This window comes from Triticum aestivum, chromosome 2A (assembly GCF_018294505.1).
Source record: "Triticum aestivum cultivar Chinese Spring chromosome 2A, IWGSC CS RefSeq v2.1, whole genome shotgun sequence".
Taxonomy (NCBI): domain Eukaryota; kingdom Viridiplantae; phylum Streptophyta; class Magnoliopsida; order Poales; family Poaceae; genus Triticum; species Triticum aestivum.
The window spans coordinates 125,831,564-125,848,991 of record NC_057797.1 but is presented as its reverse complement, the minus strand read 5'-3'; the positions used below and the strand labels follow the sequence as shown (position 1 = coordinate 125,848,991).

Here is a 17,428-nt window from a genome sequence, read left to right as displayed (position 1 = left end):
AACAGCCAAACAGCTCAGTCGGCATCCTGGACTCCGGCGGCGGACGAGGCGCAGCCAACACGCGCTGAGCATGGCGACGCCGCTGGGGGAAGGCAGGGCGGGCAAGCGGCCCTCTCGTGTTTTACTGTTTTACTTGTTGTTTTAGGATGCTCTTTATTATTCCGGTTATTTGTGCATGTGATAAGGTATGCTTGTACGGATCAAAGACTTTGTATTATTTTGTGGTTTGAATACAAGCATACTTCTTTTAAAAAAATGCAGAGTTACTTGAAGTTGACACTGATGAGATGAAATTGCACGAGCGTGACTGCAATTTTCGTTCTCACTAGTGTAGGGCCAACATCACCGGAAAATGCCAACGGAGGCCGAGCTTCAGTGAGCTCGTTTTCAATTTTTATTTTTTTGGAGCGCGAAAAATTCCAAATTTATTTTTTGAACACACATGCACATGTATACTATGTATATGCAAAATTTCACAGTATTATACGTTTACATGTGGCGTACAGGAAAAAGACAAATGCATATTTTTTAATGGGCCTTTTATTTTTGTTATTGGGCCAGAAATTTGTTATTTTTGTACAGCCTACGAATCACAACATTTTTCGACGAAATTTAACACGTTCTTGCGGAATACATATAGGTTTTCATGATATTTTTTTCAGATTTTTTTGGAACTTTTAAATACGCTTTTTGATTTTATTTTTTTAAATACCGAGCTCACTGGAGCTTGGCCTCCAAAAATCCGCACTCCAACATCACCCTCTTCTTGTCCTTACCTGTCTTCTGACATCATCACACTCACTCGATCATCCACTATCCTTCCCTTCCCAGCCAGCAGCTAGCATAGCAATCAGTCTCCCCTTCTTGATTTCATCCTCCCCGACATCTCCGGTAGCTGCCCATCCTCCCGAGTCCTCAATCGCTACTACAGGTATGGTGCCTGCCTGCTGCTCCACCTCCACGCACGATCCCCTCCTTCAATTCGCTGTCTCCTACGGCCGTCCCGCTCTCGATTTGCTGTCGATCTCCGGCTGACCGGCTGCTCTGCGAGACCCCGTGGGGGGCCTGGCAGATGAGACCGCCGTGTTACTGTGGATCTTGAATGATCCCCGACTGTGTGGTGCAGTGAAATGATTGAAGTTGCGTCGGAGATCCAGTGGCGATTGTATGTCCTCCCGCTGTTTTCTTCTTAATTTGTCCCCCGTCTCGCCAGACCCAGTCCCGGGGCCTTATCTTTAAGCTCAGTAGGACACCTCCTTCCTATGATGTTCCAGTAAGCAGCAGGTCAAGTGTTCGACCTTGGGCCTCACAAGGTTTCTCACTGGTTATTGCGGTTGATCAGAGCGGACTGTTTGAGATTTGCTCCTCCGATCATGAACAAACGCTTTGTAGTCCCGAAGACGTGCATCATCTGGATTGGCCCAGCCTTTATTTGAATGTAGATGCGTGTTTTTGCGCCTGGGTAGTGAACTTCTGAATGTGCTTAGTGGTTTTAAGTGTTGAATGTTTGTATGAACTGGTGCTAAGCCGTAGCACAGTCTATCCATTTTTGGAACGTAGTAGAGGAGTACTCGAGTACTTTTTATCGATAGGCTGGCTCGCATCAGGTATGCAGTTACACTTTCAAAGGACTTTGTACTTGAATAGTTTGATCTGGAGCCATTTTGATCTGCATTGTACTCTTCGATTCCCTGCAGTTGTCAGTGACCAACAGTAGAAACTCACTGTTTTGCCCCTTCAATTTGCATCTACCCTGAGGCCCAACAAAAATTCGCACCACTTTGTATCGGTTCGGCCGTTTGGGCTTTATATATAAAGCTGGGCTGAAGCCTGTTTCGAGGAGACTGAACAAAAATGAGTTATGATACGCATTCTCGCAGTAAAAACTTCTCTATGTAACTCCTAACTTAAAAACAGTGAAGTTATATTATAGAAATTGTTGATAAGTTATAGTGCTCAATTATTGGCAAGTTTTTACACCTGAATGGATATTAAATCAAATTTTGTGCCTCGAGTTTCTTCGGAACTGTACTCTTGTTGCATTACTTCTGTATATGTACCTTTCTATAAAATCTGCAGAATAAGAATTTTTAACCATCTTGGCTGAGTCCGTTGTGATCGGATTATCTTCTTTAGAGAAGCTACATGATTAGATTGTCAGTAAGCTTTTGTACCAAATTGAATAAATCAAGTTTGGCACTGCAAATGTTTGTCTAACGGCACTTTACTCCATAAATGGTATTTGCAGCATGATTCAGATATTTCAGTTTACAAACATGTTTTATTAGTACAGCTGCATCATCATAAAAGGCCTGGCTATTTTTTTCAAATGCAATAGGCTGATTTTCTTCTATGCTTCATAGCATAATCTTAGAAGAAAATAATTTTCTTATAAATTCAACTTCAATCAGCAATCAGACCTTTTTGGATTTGACGAATCAATAGGAATCGAAACAAGAAAAAAAATGCTAAAAATAATTCTGCCCGAGGTCGACCAATGGAAGATGGCAGGGGCCGTGGCCTTGAGGAGCTTGCCTCTGCACGCTCGGCCTCCAGTCCTACAATAGACAGTGGTAGCAGTAGGGCTTTGGCTTTCTTCTTTCATACCTTTTAGGCTTATGTTGGTTTTTTTGGTTCTTTCTGGTTCTCCCGGTTTACGCATGTAAACTTTGCACCAATCTTGGCGTTCTTTTCTAATATAAAACGCGTGTTCGAGAAAAAACAAATTGGCTCAAAGATCAAGGAACACAAGCAATAGGTTGTCTACTAAAAAAGAAAAGGGCAGCTCTGAAAGGTGGCCAGTACTGTATTTTATAGTTCTTTCGGACGTATATAGAGACTTCAATTTAGAGCTCTGTATATGTGTAAAAGATGTAATGATTTGGCACTAAAGTACTGAAAAATAGGCATCTAGTTGGACAGTTGGTCATATGTAAAGAAAGATCTGAACCGATGTATGGTTAAAATTCAGATATTTGCATCAGCTGAATGACCTCTAAACATTCTATGTAGAAGAAATGGAGAATAATCTACCAGTCAATATTTGTGAGTATCAAGAACTCGCCAAGAAAGCACTGCCAAAGATGCACTATGATTATATCAATGGAGGAGCGGAGGATGAACACACATTGAGGGACAACATTGCAGCATATGGAAGAATTTTGTACTGTTCCTATACTGCCTCTTCCAGGTAAAATCTTCATTGACCTGAAGAGTTTGGACTTGAAGATTTTCTCGATGTGTATTCTGCAGGTTGCGACCTCGGGTTCTTGTAGATGTCAGCAACATAGACATGTCAATAAACTTATTGGGATATGACATGCCCTCGCCCATAATTGTTGCACCAACGGGATCACACAAATTGGCAAATCCAGAAGGTCTCATAGTTCAAAACTTATTTTAGAATGTCAAAAAAATGACATCTAAACTTTGTAATATCTCTACATCTCTTGTTTCAATGCTAATTTCAGGGGAGGTGGCTACAGCAAGAGCTGCAGCAGCATGTAATACCTTAATGGTTGGTGTCAACTGACAATTCATGATCTTTCAATCGTGTTTTATTTGATCTGTCAATTGCTATATATGTTCATTTTTGTCAAGTACAGGTGCTATCCTTCTCAGCCAGTTGCAAAATCGAAGAAGTTGCCTCCAGTTGTAATGCCATTCGTTTTTACCAGTTATATGTATGACATCTAGACTTCAAGCTCGATATAATTCCTTTCGTGATAATGTGATCTCAGATTTTGTTTTATGTACAAACATTTTAGGTGTTTAAGAACAGAGATATTTCAGCAACATTGGTACAACGGGCTGAGAGTCATGGGTTCAAGGCAATTGTTTTGACAGTTGACACTCCTATGCTCGGTCGACGTGAAGCAGATATCAGAAATAAGTACAATTTTATCTTCAAAGTTTTAAATATTTTGTACAACAATTTGTTATTTTCCTTCTACATATACTACCCTATTTTTTGCGGCAAACCACATGACAAGATAATATGCTTCTATTTAAAGATAGAGTTTATTCGTTAGGACTTTAAAGTTTGCATATACTTTTAATAGCTCAAAGTATACCTGATCAATCTGCAATGTTATAGTTTGAACCCACCAAAATAACCATATGGGAATTTCCCTCTTATAGGAAATCTGGTGATGTTAGTACCATCTTAATAATATTCTTTGTTAGAGAATACCAACTTAATAATATGATATAACTCGATTCACTGAGGTTAAAATTTGATAAGCCTACAAATGTCTCATGCCTGAAATCGTACCTAAAAGATATTTATATGGCCTTTGAATGTCATAAACAGACACCATGGCACAGAATTCTTATGTTTGGTTTGCTGATCTTATTGTTCATGCAGAATGGTTGCTCCTGCGAATGCAAACCTCGAAGGTTTGATGCCAATAGATGATCTCGATACGGTGAGTCAATGCCTGCTTGATGGAATATCTTACCTTGAGCATGTTTACTCGAGGATAATTTGTCCGTGCTGGACAGATGAACAAAATAGTTTATGACATTCGGACACTACATGGATTCATTTTTCTTTCTGAAAGGCTCATATTTCTCATCTGCAGACGGACGGGTCGAAGCTTGAGAAGTACGCGCGCGACACGCTGGACCCGTCTTTATCATGGAAGGTACAGCAAAATCAGCACCCATATGCAAATTAAAGCTTTAGATCCTACAGCATGTGCGCCAGTACTCCATAAGTATGTTCAACAGTAATTTCAAGGACAATTCTGCCATTCTGCATGACCCATCTAGAGGCACGCTATACATTCAAAGCCCTCTGGCAAGAGCAGGGTTGCCTATCAGTAGAGAACGTGCCTTACATATAGGGAGACAGTAACCTTGAATTGCTCCAGTACTTGGCTGCTGCTGCTGCACTGATGTCCGAAACAAGGAGCCAATCCTTCAGGAGCATAATGGAAGTTGGAACGTGAATTCTGACATTCTCTCTCCGGTAACCCTGTGTGTAGGACGTGGAGTGGCTGAAATCCATAACCAGCCTGCCCATTCTACTGAAGGGCATCGTGACCGCCGAGGACGGTAAGTCGGTAAACGCTGTTCGGTATCTTCAGTCATTTCAGAGGATAAATTTGTTGATCATATCTTTCATCTTTTATACATGAAATGTTGAACACCATGGGGAACAAACAGCCAGGAAAGCAGTGGAGGCCGGGGCAGCCGGCATCATCGTGTCCAACCACGGCGCTCGGCAGCTCGACTACGCGCCGGCCACCATATCCGCCCTCGAAGAGGTTCACCGCACCAATGCCCGTCGTCTTCCATTTTGTTCAAAGTGTGTGTGTGTGTGTGTGTGTGTGTGTGTGTGCAGCATCATAAAACACATTCTAAAGGCGGTGCTTCGTGTGTGTGTGTGTAGGTAGTGAAGGCGGTGGCGGGGGCGGTCCCGGTGCTGGTGGACGGCGGAGTCCGGCGGGGGACCGACGTGCTCAAGGCGCTGGCGCTGGGGGCACGGGCAGTCATGGTGGGGAGGCCGGTGCTGTACGGGCTGGCGGCGAGGGGCCAGGCGGGGGCGAAGCACGTGATCGAGATGCTCAACAGGGAGCTGGAGCTGGCCATGGCGCTCTGCGGCTGCCGGAGCGTCGCCGAGATCACCCGGGACCGCGTGCAGACCGAGGGCGACCGGTTCAGGTCGCTGCTCTGATGAGCGACGCGCGCGGCATTCGCAGCACACTGCATACTGTGAAGGACACGCTGCATGTGCCAACGCCGGCATCGATCATTCGAGATGCTGGTAGTAAACTAGCTAAGGATCTGTAAAATGGGAAATTGGATTTTGATGCTTTGTGCAGCCCTGAGAACAAACTTGCATTGTTTTGCTGAGAGAAGGATTTTATCCAAACACCCAGCATATATAAGTTGGATTTTATCCAAAGAATCGTATGAGGTTTTTTTCTTTTGAGAGTTCGTATTAAGGTTTGAATGGACGCGCTTGTATTTCTCTGTTCCCAACCCTAGCACTCTGGTTGATCTATTCAAGACATCTACTTCCTCCGTTCCTAAAATATTTCAATATGGACTACGACTACATATGTAGTCCATATTGAAATCAACGGAGGGAGTACTACAAAACAATTGATCTATTCAAGTCATCTACTACAAAATGTGAACACGAAATAATCGGCAGAATGTCCTGCACCACGCTCACAAAAGGAGGTTAGAGTAGGGTATTCATTAGCAACTTGTAGCTGCATGCAAGCAATGGTCCAAGCAAACTAACGCAACCACGCAATTGGTTTACAGTAGTAGCACAACACAATGGGCAGACATAGCCCACACATGTTACGGTAACATAACATTGTCACAGCAGTTCAGTGCTAAGCATTGCATATAGCTACTAGGGCAAGGTTTTGTTGCAGCACAGAGCCTTCCATTCAAACAGTCTACCAGCTTTAGTCCCCGCCAACCTGACGCTTCCACGAGTCCTCCACAATGAGCTCGTCGACTCCCCAGTCCTCGTAGCTATTTCAAAATAAAGTAAAAAATGAGGCTATAGTACATAATAGCCAGCAAAGAAAGGTGATCATTGGATTTTCCTTTAAATCTCACCTTCCATCAGGTAAGTACCGCCTAATCGTGAAGGGGATCTTGCGTGCTCTCAGTTCTTTCATGGCAATCTGAAGATGCACAAAGACACAAAGATCAGCGGAGCAGGCAATTTAGTAACTATTCCCTCAATCCCATAATACAAGAGCGTTTTTGACACTACACTAGTGTCGAAAACGCTCTTATATTATGGGACGGAGGGAGTAGAAATGAGTGCGATGGTAATACTATGTTCCACAGTAAATGGGAGCAAAAACCATCTGGGTAGTGTTTGTAATGGACTATTGACAGACGAGGACGAATTTCATTTCAATTACCCTTTGCAAGAGCATTATTACTTCTCAAAATATCGACCGTTTCATGGTTTTTCTGCTCTTACCTAAAACTATTCAGATTCTTTTTGTTCTGACAAAACAGAACACATATTGTAGAATGTGGTTTCAGAGAAAGGGGTAGAACCATAGGTGATTAACAAGGACATCCTTTTGGTATAAAATGGTGTAATTTAGTGGTTTACTGCTTACAATCCCTGTTCATACAACTGGAGTAAATAAGAATCCTAACTAGCTAGTAGCTACATGTACATAGGTACAATGACTAAACCAAATTCAGTAGACAAACAGAAACGCTTATTAACTTCTGTTATGTCTAGCGCTATGCTTTATAAGGAAAACACATACTCACAAGGTAGACTAATACAGCAAGAACATTTTCATAATTGCACATAAGAACATTTCCTTGTACTGGCATATTGAAACTTCAAACTAACAAGTACCTAATTAGATGCAATATTACAAAGCAAGAATCCCAATAATTCAGTAGAACAATGAAAACACATCAGTAACTGGTTGCATTGCTGACCCGTGATCCTAAGAGACTATACACTATCAATTATTCCCTCCGTCCCATAATATAAGAACATTTAGTGTCAAAAATGTTCTTATATTATGGGACGGAGTATTTAACAATCAAACATATCTACGTTAACAAATTCATAAATATAAATATTTCCAACAATGTTGGATATTCATTAGTTAGCACGGAGTAATTCAATATAAAGTACTCCTCCGTCCAGAAATAAGTGTTGCTCAAACGGATGTATCTAGCACTGAAATACATATAGATACATTCGTTTGAGCAACACTTATTTCCGGACAGAGGAAGTAGATTCCTAGATCACCACATCAGAATGTCAATCTTCTCATTGCAAAGCCTATTCATAAGTTTATATAGCTCCATATAAAGTAGATTCATAAATAAGCATGGTCGTTCTTATACCTGGCACACGACTAATTCCACAGTATCAAGGCAATCAATCTCTACTTTAAAAGTAAATTTCCATCTAAATATACTATCAGAATTTTTCTAGAAAGAGAAGTACAACAAGACAAGTGGAACTAAAGAATGAAAGCAAACAGCCAAGGCTATCGTCTAACTGGAAGCCGACATTAAAAGTATATGTAAGCAAAAAAATATACGACTTTACCTCAAGAGGATCAGTTTCGCCCTCAAGCTCAACCATAACTGGGGCATTCATGCTACAAAAATCAATGGGTCAATTACTTCATTAAATGAACACATTAACAGGAATGTGTACCCAGATATAAGTATACCTTATCTGCAAAGCACGTGTGCCAAGGATGCGTGCCCGCTCATACTTGGTCATATATTTTGTTGTATTGCGTGGACGGGCAGTCTTTTCCTGTTCCTTTTCTTCACCCTCACCCCCTACCACATCATCAGGGGCATCCTCATTGTTCTCAGGATCTTCTTCAACCCCTTCCTATTTAACAGTAATGCACCAGTAATACTTATATGAAGCTACAAGCTCTTCCTCTAAAGAATACCAGCAGTATATGAAATAGTGACAGATCTGCACCTCAATATCAGCTTCTGGAGGCTCATCCTCATACCTGCATAAGAAATGAGGAATTGTAACTCAAAAATTCATTCAATGAAATAAACTCTGATAGGTACAGTGGCATGAGAAGAGAAATATAAGGATCTATATTGACCCCAAAGGAAGTGAAGTACGAATTGTATATAAATGGTAATTCTACTAAAGTTAAGCATCCATATCTTTTTGTTTAAACAATTAGGCAGATAGTGTCACATAATCACAGTGGCACCCTGAAAAGATAGGCTTGAGTACCTGACCAACTAATGCATTAATTCTTCACCACCAAATCACAAATGGAAGGCTGAGCTGAAATTTTTATCCCAATTAGAAGCAAGACCTTACAGCTGCTGCTAACTTCGATGGGAGCATCAACAACTAATCTTTAACTCAAACATTTACCGCCTTGAAAAGTTGTATACCCGCAATTCAGGGGCACAATTTCCAAATCAGATGGGGAACAAAGCCTACAATCATGTCCTAGTCAACTTGAAGACAAAATATTGCACTGTCAATTGACAATCACACGAGCCTATTATGCGTGAGAACCAGTGCGAACTCAAAATCAGCACCAGGCGCTTCCGAAACCCAACGAACCATACCTAGGGCCTGATTCTCACCACTACTTTCGTGCGGAGCGCCAAATCAATCATCAAGGGCCAAGCTTCTGCAACCCGAATGCTATCGAGAAACGATGGCAACAGGTTCGTCCTAACGAAGACGCTACTCTGTCCAAACCCTAGCCTAGATTACGGTGATCGCGAGAGGGAGAGGGAGAGGGAGAGAGAGAGAGAGAGAGAGAGAGAGAGTGTGATAGAGAGAGAGGCGAACCCCATGTCAACTTCATTGTAATCGTCGTCCGCCATGGCTGCGCCGCCGAGCGCTCCGGTCGCTAGGGTTTCGCCGCGGGAGGAAGCCTCGGGCGTGGGGATTATGGTGGGTGTTCGCCGACAAGGTGGAAAGGGGAAGAAGTTATTAGGGAGTACCGATGCGGGCACGCGGCTTCCACTTAATCGGGCTCTGGCTCGGGTTTGCGCCCACGGCAGGCCCAGGCTGGGAGGTAAGGCAGGATGATGGCCCGGCCCGGTTTTGCGCCCTCTCGTGCCTGTGAGACCCCGACCGGATCGTAGCCAGCTCAATTTTGGAATCTCTTCTCTACTATCTAAAAAAAAACGTAAGGTTTCCTCTCCCCTCTTACGTCGCCCACCCTTCGTCCATCCTTTCGTACGACCCCCACGGCCCCACCCCACCACCGATTTTCTTTCCTCCCTCCACCGGTTTTCTTTCTGCTGGTTCCCTATTTGCCAGTTTTATTCACATCTGGCTGGATGGACCCGCTATATTTTTGGCAACCAAATAATTCATGTATGGTAACCAATCTTTTGTTTTGTAATACAAACGTGATCAGTGCATGTATGGTACGGTAATGAATATCCTCCTTGATTGCGCAAAAAAAATGAATATCCTCTTTGGTAATGCAATAAACTCAATGGAGGTCATCAATTTCCTTTCTTTTTTCCACCAATCGGTAAACAAACCAGAAGGAAGCAATCAGATGCATGTACGGAAGATAATCGCGGAGACCGCGCGTGGCATGCAGGAAGAAATTGTCGAGATCTGCGGAAACGAAGGAAAGAAATCTCTAGGCTGCTCGCACTCCCCCATCAACGGCCCTGCACATGCACTATCCATTTGGATTTTCTGAAAACGTGATTCATATATCTCTTTCTTATCCCTAAGGCCTATCGTTGTGGGCACGTTTCATCTGTAGACGCGGGCGACCGAACAGGCTCACCGGTGTACCGCACCTCAAGACCATGATTCTCAAGATGCTGCGCCACGGCCGCCCGCCATGTCCGTAGCACCCATTGAGGTGAGCTCCTTGCATTCGCGTACGTGCATTAGCAACCATCACATCAGCTTTCTAATTGTGCTTATGCGTGGTAACAAAGCAGAGAGATCACCAATAAAAAGGCGGCAGCAGTAGCTACTGCTGCAAGAGCAAGACAGGACAGCGAGAGCATGTGACTCCAATTAGAATTCAGATAATAACAATCCTGCGGTAGTGGACAGTGCTTATCTTCTCAGATCATGCTGGTGTTGTACATGAGAAATTATAAAGGGGAAGTACAGATTCAGGTGGTGAAACAGTTAAGGAGTACAAGCTCAAGACAGTCAATGATTCAAGGCATGCACTAATGTCCAGATTTCCATACATTCCAGTATGTTGGTATATGTTAATGTATAACCTGTAAATTGTGATCATATGCCATGGGCACTGCTGATGGGATTTCGTCTCCAGAGACTCGATCGTCATCGAAGAGCAAGGTGACAAGGGTGGAAGCTGGACCCCATAACATCATGTTGTACTACTATGTATTTAGAGTGATCATTGCATGCATCTTTCATTATTTTTGTAAATAAGAAATTTAATATGACGTCTCCTGTGCAGGTAACAGTTGTTTCACTTGCAAATTAGACATACGATACACTTCATCTCCCAAGCGAAGTAGACGACAATATGATTACGTATGTGTTGGTGTTCGAAAAACACAAGCAACTATTCCCTATGTAACATAATATAAGATATTTTTAGACATTATTGTAGTGTCAAAAAATATCTTGTTGTAGAGGGAGTAGAACTCAATCTTGGGGTTTCATTGCCCGTTCATATTCTGTCCATATAAAAATGGGACCGAAGGATGCATTACATCTTATATTTGCTTTCTAGCTAAATGTTTATGAACAAGACATGATTTGGCAAGATGTGGATGAGGATTGTAAAGGTATATATTTGCCATGATTGTACTGAACCATTAGAATATTTATGCCCCGTTGCAACGCACGGGCAATTACCTATTGCTCAAAAAAAGGCAGCTCAATTGGCCAGGAGGCAGGAGATTACCCCTAAAAAAATGACCAGGAGGATAATTCTCAAAAAAAAAACAGGATGATCTAACAACAAAAACATTCATATAAAATTATGTATTTATTATAAAAATGTACTCCCTTTTTTTGCATGGTAAAAATCTACTTCCTCGGTTCCTAAATACTATAACACTTTTTAGAGATTTCAATACGGACTACATACAGAGCAAAATGAGCGAATCTACACTCTGAAATATGTCTATGTGCGTCTGTATGTAGTCCCTATAAAAATCTCTAAAAGGCTTATATTTTAAAACTGAGGGAGTACGTGATGTATGGGAAAATGATAGGGTGGTCCAAACCGGTAGGAGCAGCAAGCGAAGAGTGGAGCGACATGACGGTGTGGCGCGCTCAGCTTCTCATCTGTTGCTGCCGTTATAAACTGGCGTGTAGAATTGGGAGGGCGGTGGCGGCACGTTTCGCCTGCGTCAAACGTTGCAAGATGGACGAAGCAGATGAGTGTGTATGAGTTTGTAAAACTCATTCGAAATTTTCGTATAACTTTGTTCAGCTTCCAATATGTCTCAGGACTTTAGAAGGCCAGAACTGAGCTCAAATTATCCTGGGGCCTACATTTTCCTCTGAGATGTACTAGAAGGCAAGGCCAAACCTCAACGGACAACCAATCCTTTATTGTAGGATAAATATGTTTGATTAGAGTTTGGACGCTCGATTCATGAACAAGAGTTTCAGAGCTCGCTATCGATGCACCTTTTTATTCACAAGTACCTCTGTGATCATACATGAGACCTGCAAGAAGCCCGGTAGTGGATTCCTCCTTTGGTGGGCAAGTCAAGTTGGGCGTGGTCGGTGTTGTTGCCAAAGCTACGAACAGAAGTGTTGTCAACGTATAGTTTTTTGACGCATCGGCAGTTGTGTTTTGAGGGCACCAACGATCCAGAAACATTTGAAGCTTGCAGAAAGTGAGAGGCGGTAGTTCTCGCCAAGGATCTTTGCATTGCGAAACTTGTCATTTTCAAGCGTATAGTTTGGCACTTGCTAGATGACGAGGGATTCCTCCAGCTCTGTTTTGTATCTCTATAAACATTGTTGTTAAAATTCTACTTCAAAAAACAGGGTGATGCTATTCAGCCCATGTTCGCTGGGGTGCATGGCAAAACCAGCGTTTCTGTCAGAGATTTATGGGTTGGAAGCATTCGTGTTGCCAGCACGTTCACAATTGTATGTCCCACAGCAAACATTCACTGAAAATTAGAGTTTGTTCGTGTCCAATGCAAAGAACCAAAGCCAGGAACAGAGACGCGCCGACCAATTTCGTGCTGCCTTTGAAATGCAACGATTATAAGACCGCTTGCAAGTTATGAGCAATAGCCTCATAAATAAAGTAGACATATCTAGAGTATCACATGATCCGGGCTTTTATAACATTTCAAGAGAATCTGACCATACACTTGCTGGCAAAATGGAACTTCAAATAAAGCTATTCGATGAGAGGCAGCAGAAGGCTGGGGTGATAACTCCCAGCCCCTGCAGAGCCAAGAAGACAAAAATCGATTTCCATCTAACATAACTCAGCACTGTAAAAATTAAATCTACTTAACCAGCGTCTACCAACAGAGTACTGACGGGGCAAATAACACAGCCTTCACCCGTAAACCACGGCCGAACTCCTTCACTCCACAGTGCCGAGTAGCATAAACCTTGGGTCAAGTCCTTCACTCCCAGTTCGGAGTAGCAGCTGGTGCTGCTGCGGGTGCGGGAGCGCTGCCCTGTTCCCAGCCAGTAGGGGCAGGTGCTGCAACTGCATCCCATCCATCGGCCGCAGGAGCTGAAAATCAGAAATGTAATTTGAGTACATTTTGAACATTTCAGGCTTCAAACAATAGTCAAACTGATAGGCAGAGACAGGAAAAGAAAGTAGAGAATAGCAAATGGCATCTTAAAAGGGTAGGGTTAAAAAGGGGGTATGAATTAAATGTGAACTTGAAAACTTACTATTCCCAGATCAAGCAAAGACCATATAAAGCTAAAATTTATACTAACATAAACTAGGACAGCAGGTTGATCTAAAATGTGGGCTGAAACTGAGACTAGAGGTTGTTCCTAAAGTTCCAATTTAATTATGCAATTACAAAATAAAAGTCTCCATTCAAACCTGGAGCACCAGTCCACTCAGCCCCAGCCGGGGCTTCGACGGCAGCAGCTGGAGCTGCAGCTCCTGGCCATTCAGCACCCCAGGTATCTCCCGCTGGGGCAGTGTACTCTGCAACTGCAGCGTACTCAGGAGCACCCAAAGCCTCATCTTCCTCAAGCTCCTTAGCTTCCTCTGGGTCCCTGTAGAAGAACAGATCAACCTACAAAAGGGAAAACAGCATTCAGGAACAATTAGATGAAGAAAATATTGTATTAGTTCCAATAACCAAACAATGACAAGCAGACTGCTTCATATGTGAAAGCTAACCATGATTTCCCACTTGTGTCCTGGGAGAATGGTACCACGCATCTGCAGAACCATCCTGGCGAGCAGCCAAAATAGGCAACCAATGCTCTGCTTCCCCTTGTTGTTAGCAGGAATGCCAATATCAACGTAACGCATAGGAGAGTCAGTGTCACAGAAGGCAATGGTGGGGATGTTTCCAAGTGCAGACTCCTTGATAGGCTGTATACAGTTGAACAGAATGATTCATAAATGGCCCCATTTGACTAACAGAACACAATCCAGTAAAGAGAATAGAAGTGTACCTGGTGATCAGTCCTGGGGTCGGTCAGGATAAGAAGGCGTGGCTCACTGAATGAAGTCTGCATCTGGTTGGTGAATGTACCAGGAGTGTGCCTGCCAGCAATGGCGTTAGCACCAGTGTACTGGGCAAACTTGAGGACAGCCCTCTGTCCATAGGGCCTAGCAGATTGCACAATGATGTCCTGAGGATTTTCAATCGCAACAATGACCCTTGCGGCCATCTGAAGCTTCTCCCAGGTCTTGCCAAGGTTGATGATGTAAATGCCTGAAAAGAAGCGCAAAAGGGCAGCATTGCTCACTTGCAGTTCATTAAGGTAAATTGCTGAAAGGAACTGTTTACTCTACACTAAAGCAGTTGGCACCAAGTTAACCTCATGAATTATGAATTACATGTTAAATGACACCATCTGAAAATACAGTGATTCCAGACTCTCCATTGTGATCACAACTGACAGTGGCAGGATCATATCGACACAGCAGATTCTAGTAGCCACTGAATCATCAAGTTACATAAGATTCAACAGACATTATGCGACTACAAACTGAACGAAGCAGCACCATCGATGAGAGGCTACTTAAGAAATATTTTCGCACAGCATGCTCATATGATTCAACAAGTCATTCCATCGCACGCGCCCATAATTAACAAGTAAGCACTACACCACAACCTATTGACCGCACATGCCTAGATCCAAGTATACTTTGGATTTAACAGCAGCTTTCTCGTGCGCCGAGATAAACCAATGGCACGGACGGATCTACGATTTCTAAGACGGCGCTCGCAAACAGCGCAAAGGGATTCGCTATGTACCGTCAGTGCGGCGCTTGTAGACGTAGCGCTCCATCTGGAAGTCGCAGTTCTTGGTGCCGAGGTGGACGTCGGCGGCGAGCATCATCTGGATGTCCTGCTCGCGCTGGGACAGCGCCCGGACGCCACCGCCTTCAGCCGCCATGGTGGGAGGTTAGGGTTTCGGACGCGAGCCCCGTGCGCGAGAGAGCGAGGAGGAAGAGGAGGCACGGGTGGTGGCGGCGGGAGAGGTCGCGACGGGTTGGGGACGGGACTACTTATACGGGCTGGCCCGTGTGTGGGATAAAAACCCTAGCTCGGGCAGTTTTCCTTTCGCTCCCTGTGCCGTCCGGGCCTTTCTGTGGGGAAAAGGACCTGTTTGCGTTTCTGAGGTTTCTGGAGGCCCAGGACTATTTGAAGATTGAAACACAAGACAAGAAACAAAAAGTAGAAATGGAACGGATTGTAGGAATTTGATGCCATGTTACATTCCTAAAATGATCTGAAATGCACGAATGGTATGGACGTGGTTGTTTGGATGCTCCACAGGATCCACGGGAATTTTATAGATTGTATCTTTTTAGAGAGAAGAGGAGAAACAAATGTCATGTTTTGTAAGTTCGAGCGATGTTTAGATTCTTCCAGAATGTAAAATAAGGAGAAGATTTTTGTATGATTTTTCAAAAGTGGCACTATGACCCAGAGGATGTCATAGGAAAATTTTCCATGACTATATGAACATGTAGCTTTTAGAGCATTTGGACACTAAACACATGATTTTTTTAAAACAAAGACTTAGTGAACACCTATTCAATTTTACCATAAAATCTGCAATTCCAGGGGTGACTGTAGGAAACATTATTATCGTCAACCCATTGTTTCTTGCGAGTCACATTTATGCAGAGCGTTGATATTGGCAGAAAATGAATGCCTCGTCATCGTAGTTGAAATCGTGGTACTATTCCATAAGATAGCATAACTGTATACAAACACTGATGAAAAAAGAAACATTACGTAGTCATATGGATTGTTAAGATGTGCACTTCAAGATGTGAAAACGTAAAGTTTGAGCAAATGTTTATAATCTTCCAAAATGCGAAGGAAAGGAAGGATTCTTGTACAATTTTCAAAGGTAGTCCTACAACCCAGAGGGCGTCATAGTGAAAAAATTCATGTAATCTCATTCCTATGAAAATCCTCTTAAAATTCATTTATGTGAAATGGGGACTAGTCGTTTTTGTTAATAGAGGGACCCCCCCCCCTTCCATTTTCTTTAATGAAACGACCAACATTTTATAACATGACTATGCAAACATGTAGCTTTAGAGTGTTTGGACGCTGAACACATGTATTTTATTTAAAAAACTGAACAAAAACCTATTCAGTATAACCATAAGTATGCAATTCTATGGATAATTGTAGGAAACATGATTATCGTCAAAGCCATTTGCTTCTTGTGAGACTCACTTTTATGTAGAACATTGATATTGGCCGGAAATGAATGCCTTGTCATCACAATTGAAGTCGTGGTACTATTTTATAAGAGAGCATAATTGCACAAAAACACCAATGAAAAAACATTACATAGTCATATGGACCGTTAAGACCTCAACTTAAAGATGTGAAAACATAAAGTTTATGCAAATGTTTAGAATATTCCAAAATGCGGATGAAAGGAAAGATTCTGGTATAATTTTTCAAATTTAGTCCTGCGACCCAGAGGGCATAATAGGAAAATTGTCCATGTAATTTCATTCCTATGAAAATTCTCTTAAATTCATTTACCCCAGATGGGGACTAGCCAATTTTTATATATAGCCCCCCACCCCACACACACACCCACACCCACCCACCCACCCACCCACCCATTACCATTAATGAAACCACCAACATTTTACTACATGGCTATGGAAACATGTAGCTTTTAGAGTGTTTGGACGCTAAACATATTGATGACCCACAAGTATAGGGGATCTATCGTAGTCCTTTCGATAAGTAAGAGTGCCGAACCCAACGAGGAGCAGAAGGAAATGATAAGCGGTTTCCAGGAAGGTATTCTCTGCAAATACTGAAATAAGTGGTAACAGATAGTTTTGTGATAGGATAATTTATAACGAGCAACAAGTAACAAAAGTAAAAAAAGTGCAGCAAGGTGGCCAAATCCTTTTTGTAGCAAAGGACAAGCCTGGACAAACTCTTATATAGAGAAAAGCGCTCCCGAGGACACATGAAAATATCGTCAAGCTAGTTTTCATCATGTTCATATGATTCGCGTTCGGTACTTTGATATTTTGGTATGTGGGTGGACCGGTGCTTGGATACTGTCCTTACTTGGACAAACATCTCACTTATGATTAACCTCTACTGCAAGCATCCGCAGCTACAACAAAAGTATTAAGGTAAACCTAACCATAGCATGAAACATATGGATCCAAATCAGCCCCTTACGAAGCAACGCATAAACTAGGGTTAATCTTTTGTCACTCTAGCAACCCGTCATCTACTTATTACTTCCCAATGCCTTCCTCTAGGC

The 17,428-nt window shown here is 42.7% G+C and overlaps 3 protein-coding genes across 3 annotated transcripts; 1 reads left to right on the top strand and 2 right to left on the bottom strand.

Moving 5' to 3' along the window:
- Positions 1-808: 808 nt before the first annotated feature.
- Positions 809-5,935, top strand: LOC123187942 (peroxisomal (S)-2-hydroxy-acid oxidase GLO4; the record flags this gene model as incomplete). The annotated part of the gene is given in 11 exon segments (XM_044599949.1): positions 809-931; positions 3,013-3,163; positions 3,253-3,377; positions 3,471-3,517; positions 3,606-3,683; positions 3,768-3,892; positions 4,367-4,427; positions 4,584-4,646; positions 4,989-5,058; positions 5,170-5,270; positions 5,396-5,935. Coding segments are annotated over 10 exon segments (1,101 nt in total). The 3' UTR covers positions 5,681-5,935.
- A 182-nt stretch (positions 5,936-6,117) lies between these two features.
- Positions 6,118-9,520, bottom strand: LOC123187944 (DNA-directed RNA polymerases II, IV and V subunit 6A). The gene is made up of 6 exons (XM_044599950.1): positions 9,311-9,520; positions 8,462-8,495; positions 8,196-8,365; positions 8,069-8,120; positions 6,586-6,653; positions 6,118-6,498 (listed from the first exon to the last, which is right to left on the bottom strand). Exons 1-6 carry the CDS (start codon positions 9,343-9,345, stop codon positions 6,429-6,431), a joined length of 429 nt encoding a protein of 142 aa, XP_044455885.1. The 5' UTR covers positions 9,346-9,520; the 3' UTR covers positions 6,118-6,428.
- Positions 9,521-12,763: 3,243 nt separating this feature from the next.
- LOC123187941 (40S ribosomal protein Sa-2) lies at positions 12,764-15,225 on the bottom strand. Its single transcript, XM_044599948.1, has 5 exons — positions 14,920-15,225; positions 14,111-14,373; positions 13,830-14,027; positions 13,524-13,722; positions 12,764-13,196 (listed from the first exon to the last, which is right to left on the bottom strand). Exons 1-5 carry the CDS (start codon positions 15,059-15,061, stop codon positions 13,084-13,086), a joined length of 915 nt encoding a protein of 304 aa, XP_044455883.1. The 5' UTR covers positions 15,062-15,225; the 3' UTR covers positions 12,764-13,083.
- Positions 15,226-17,428: the final 2,203 nt, after the last annotated feature.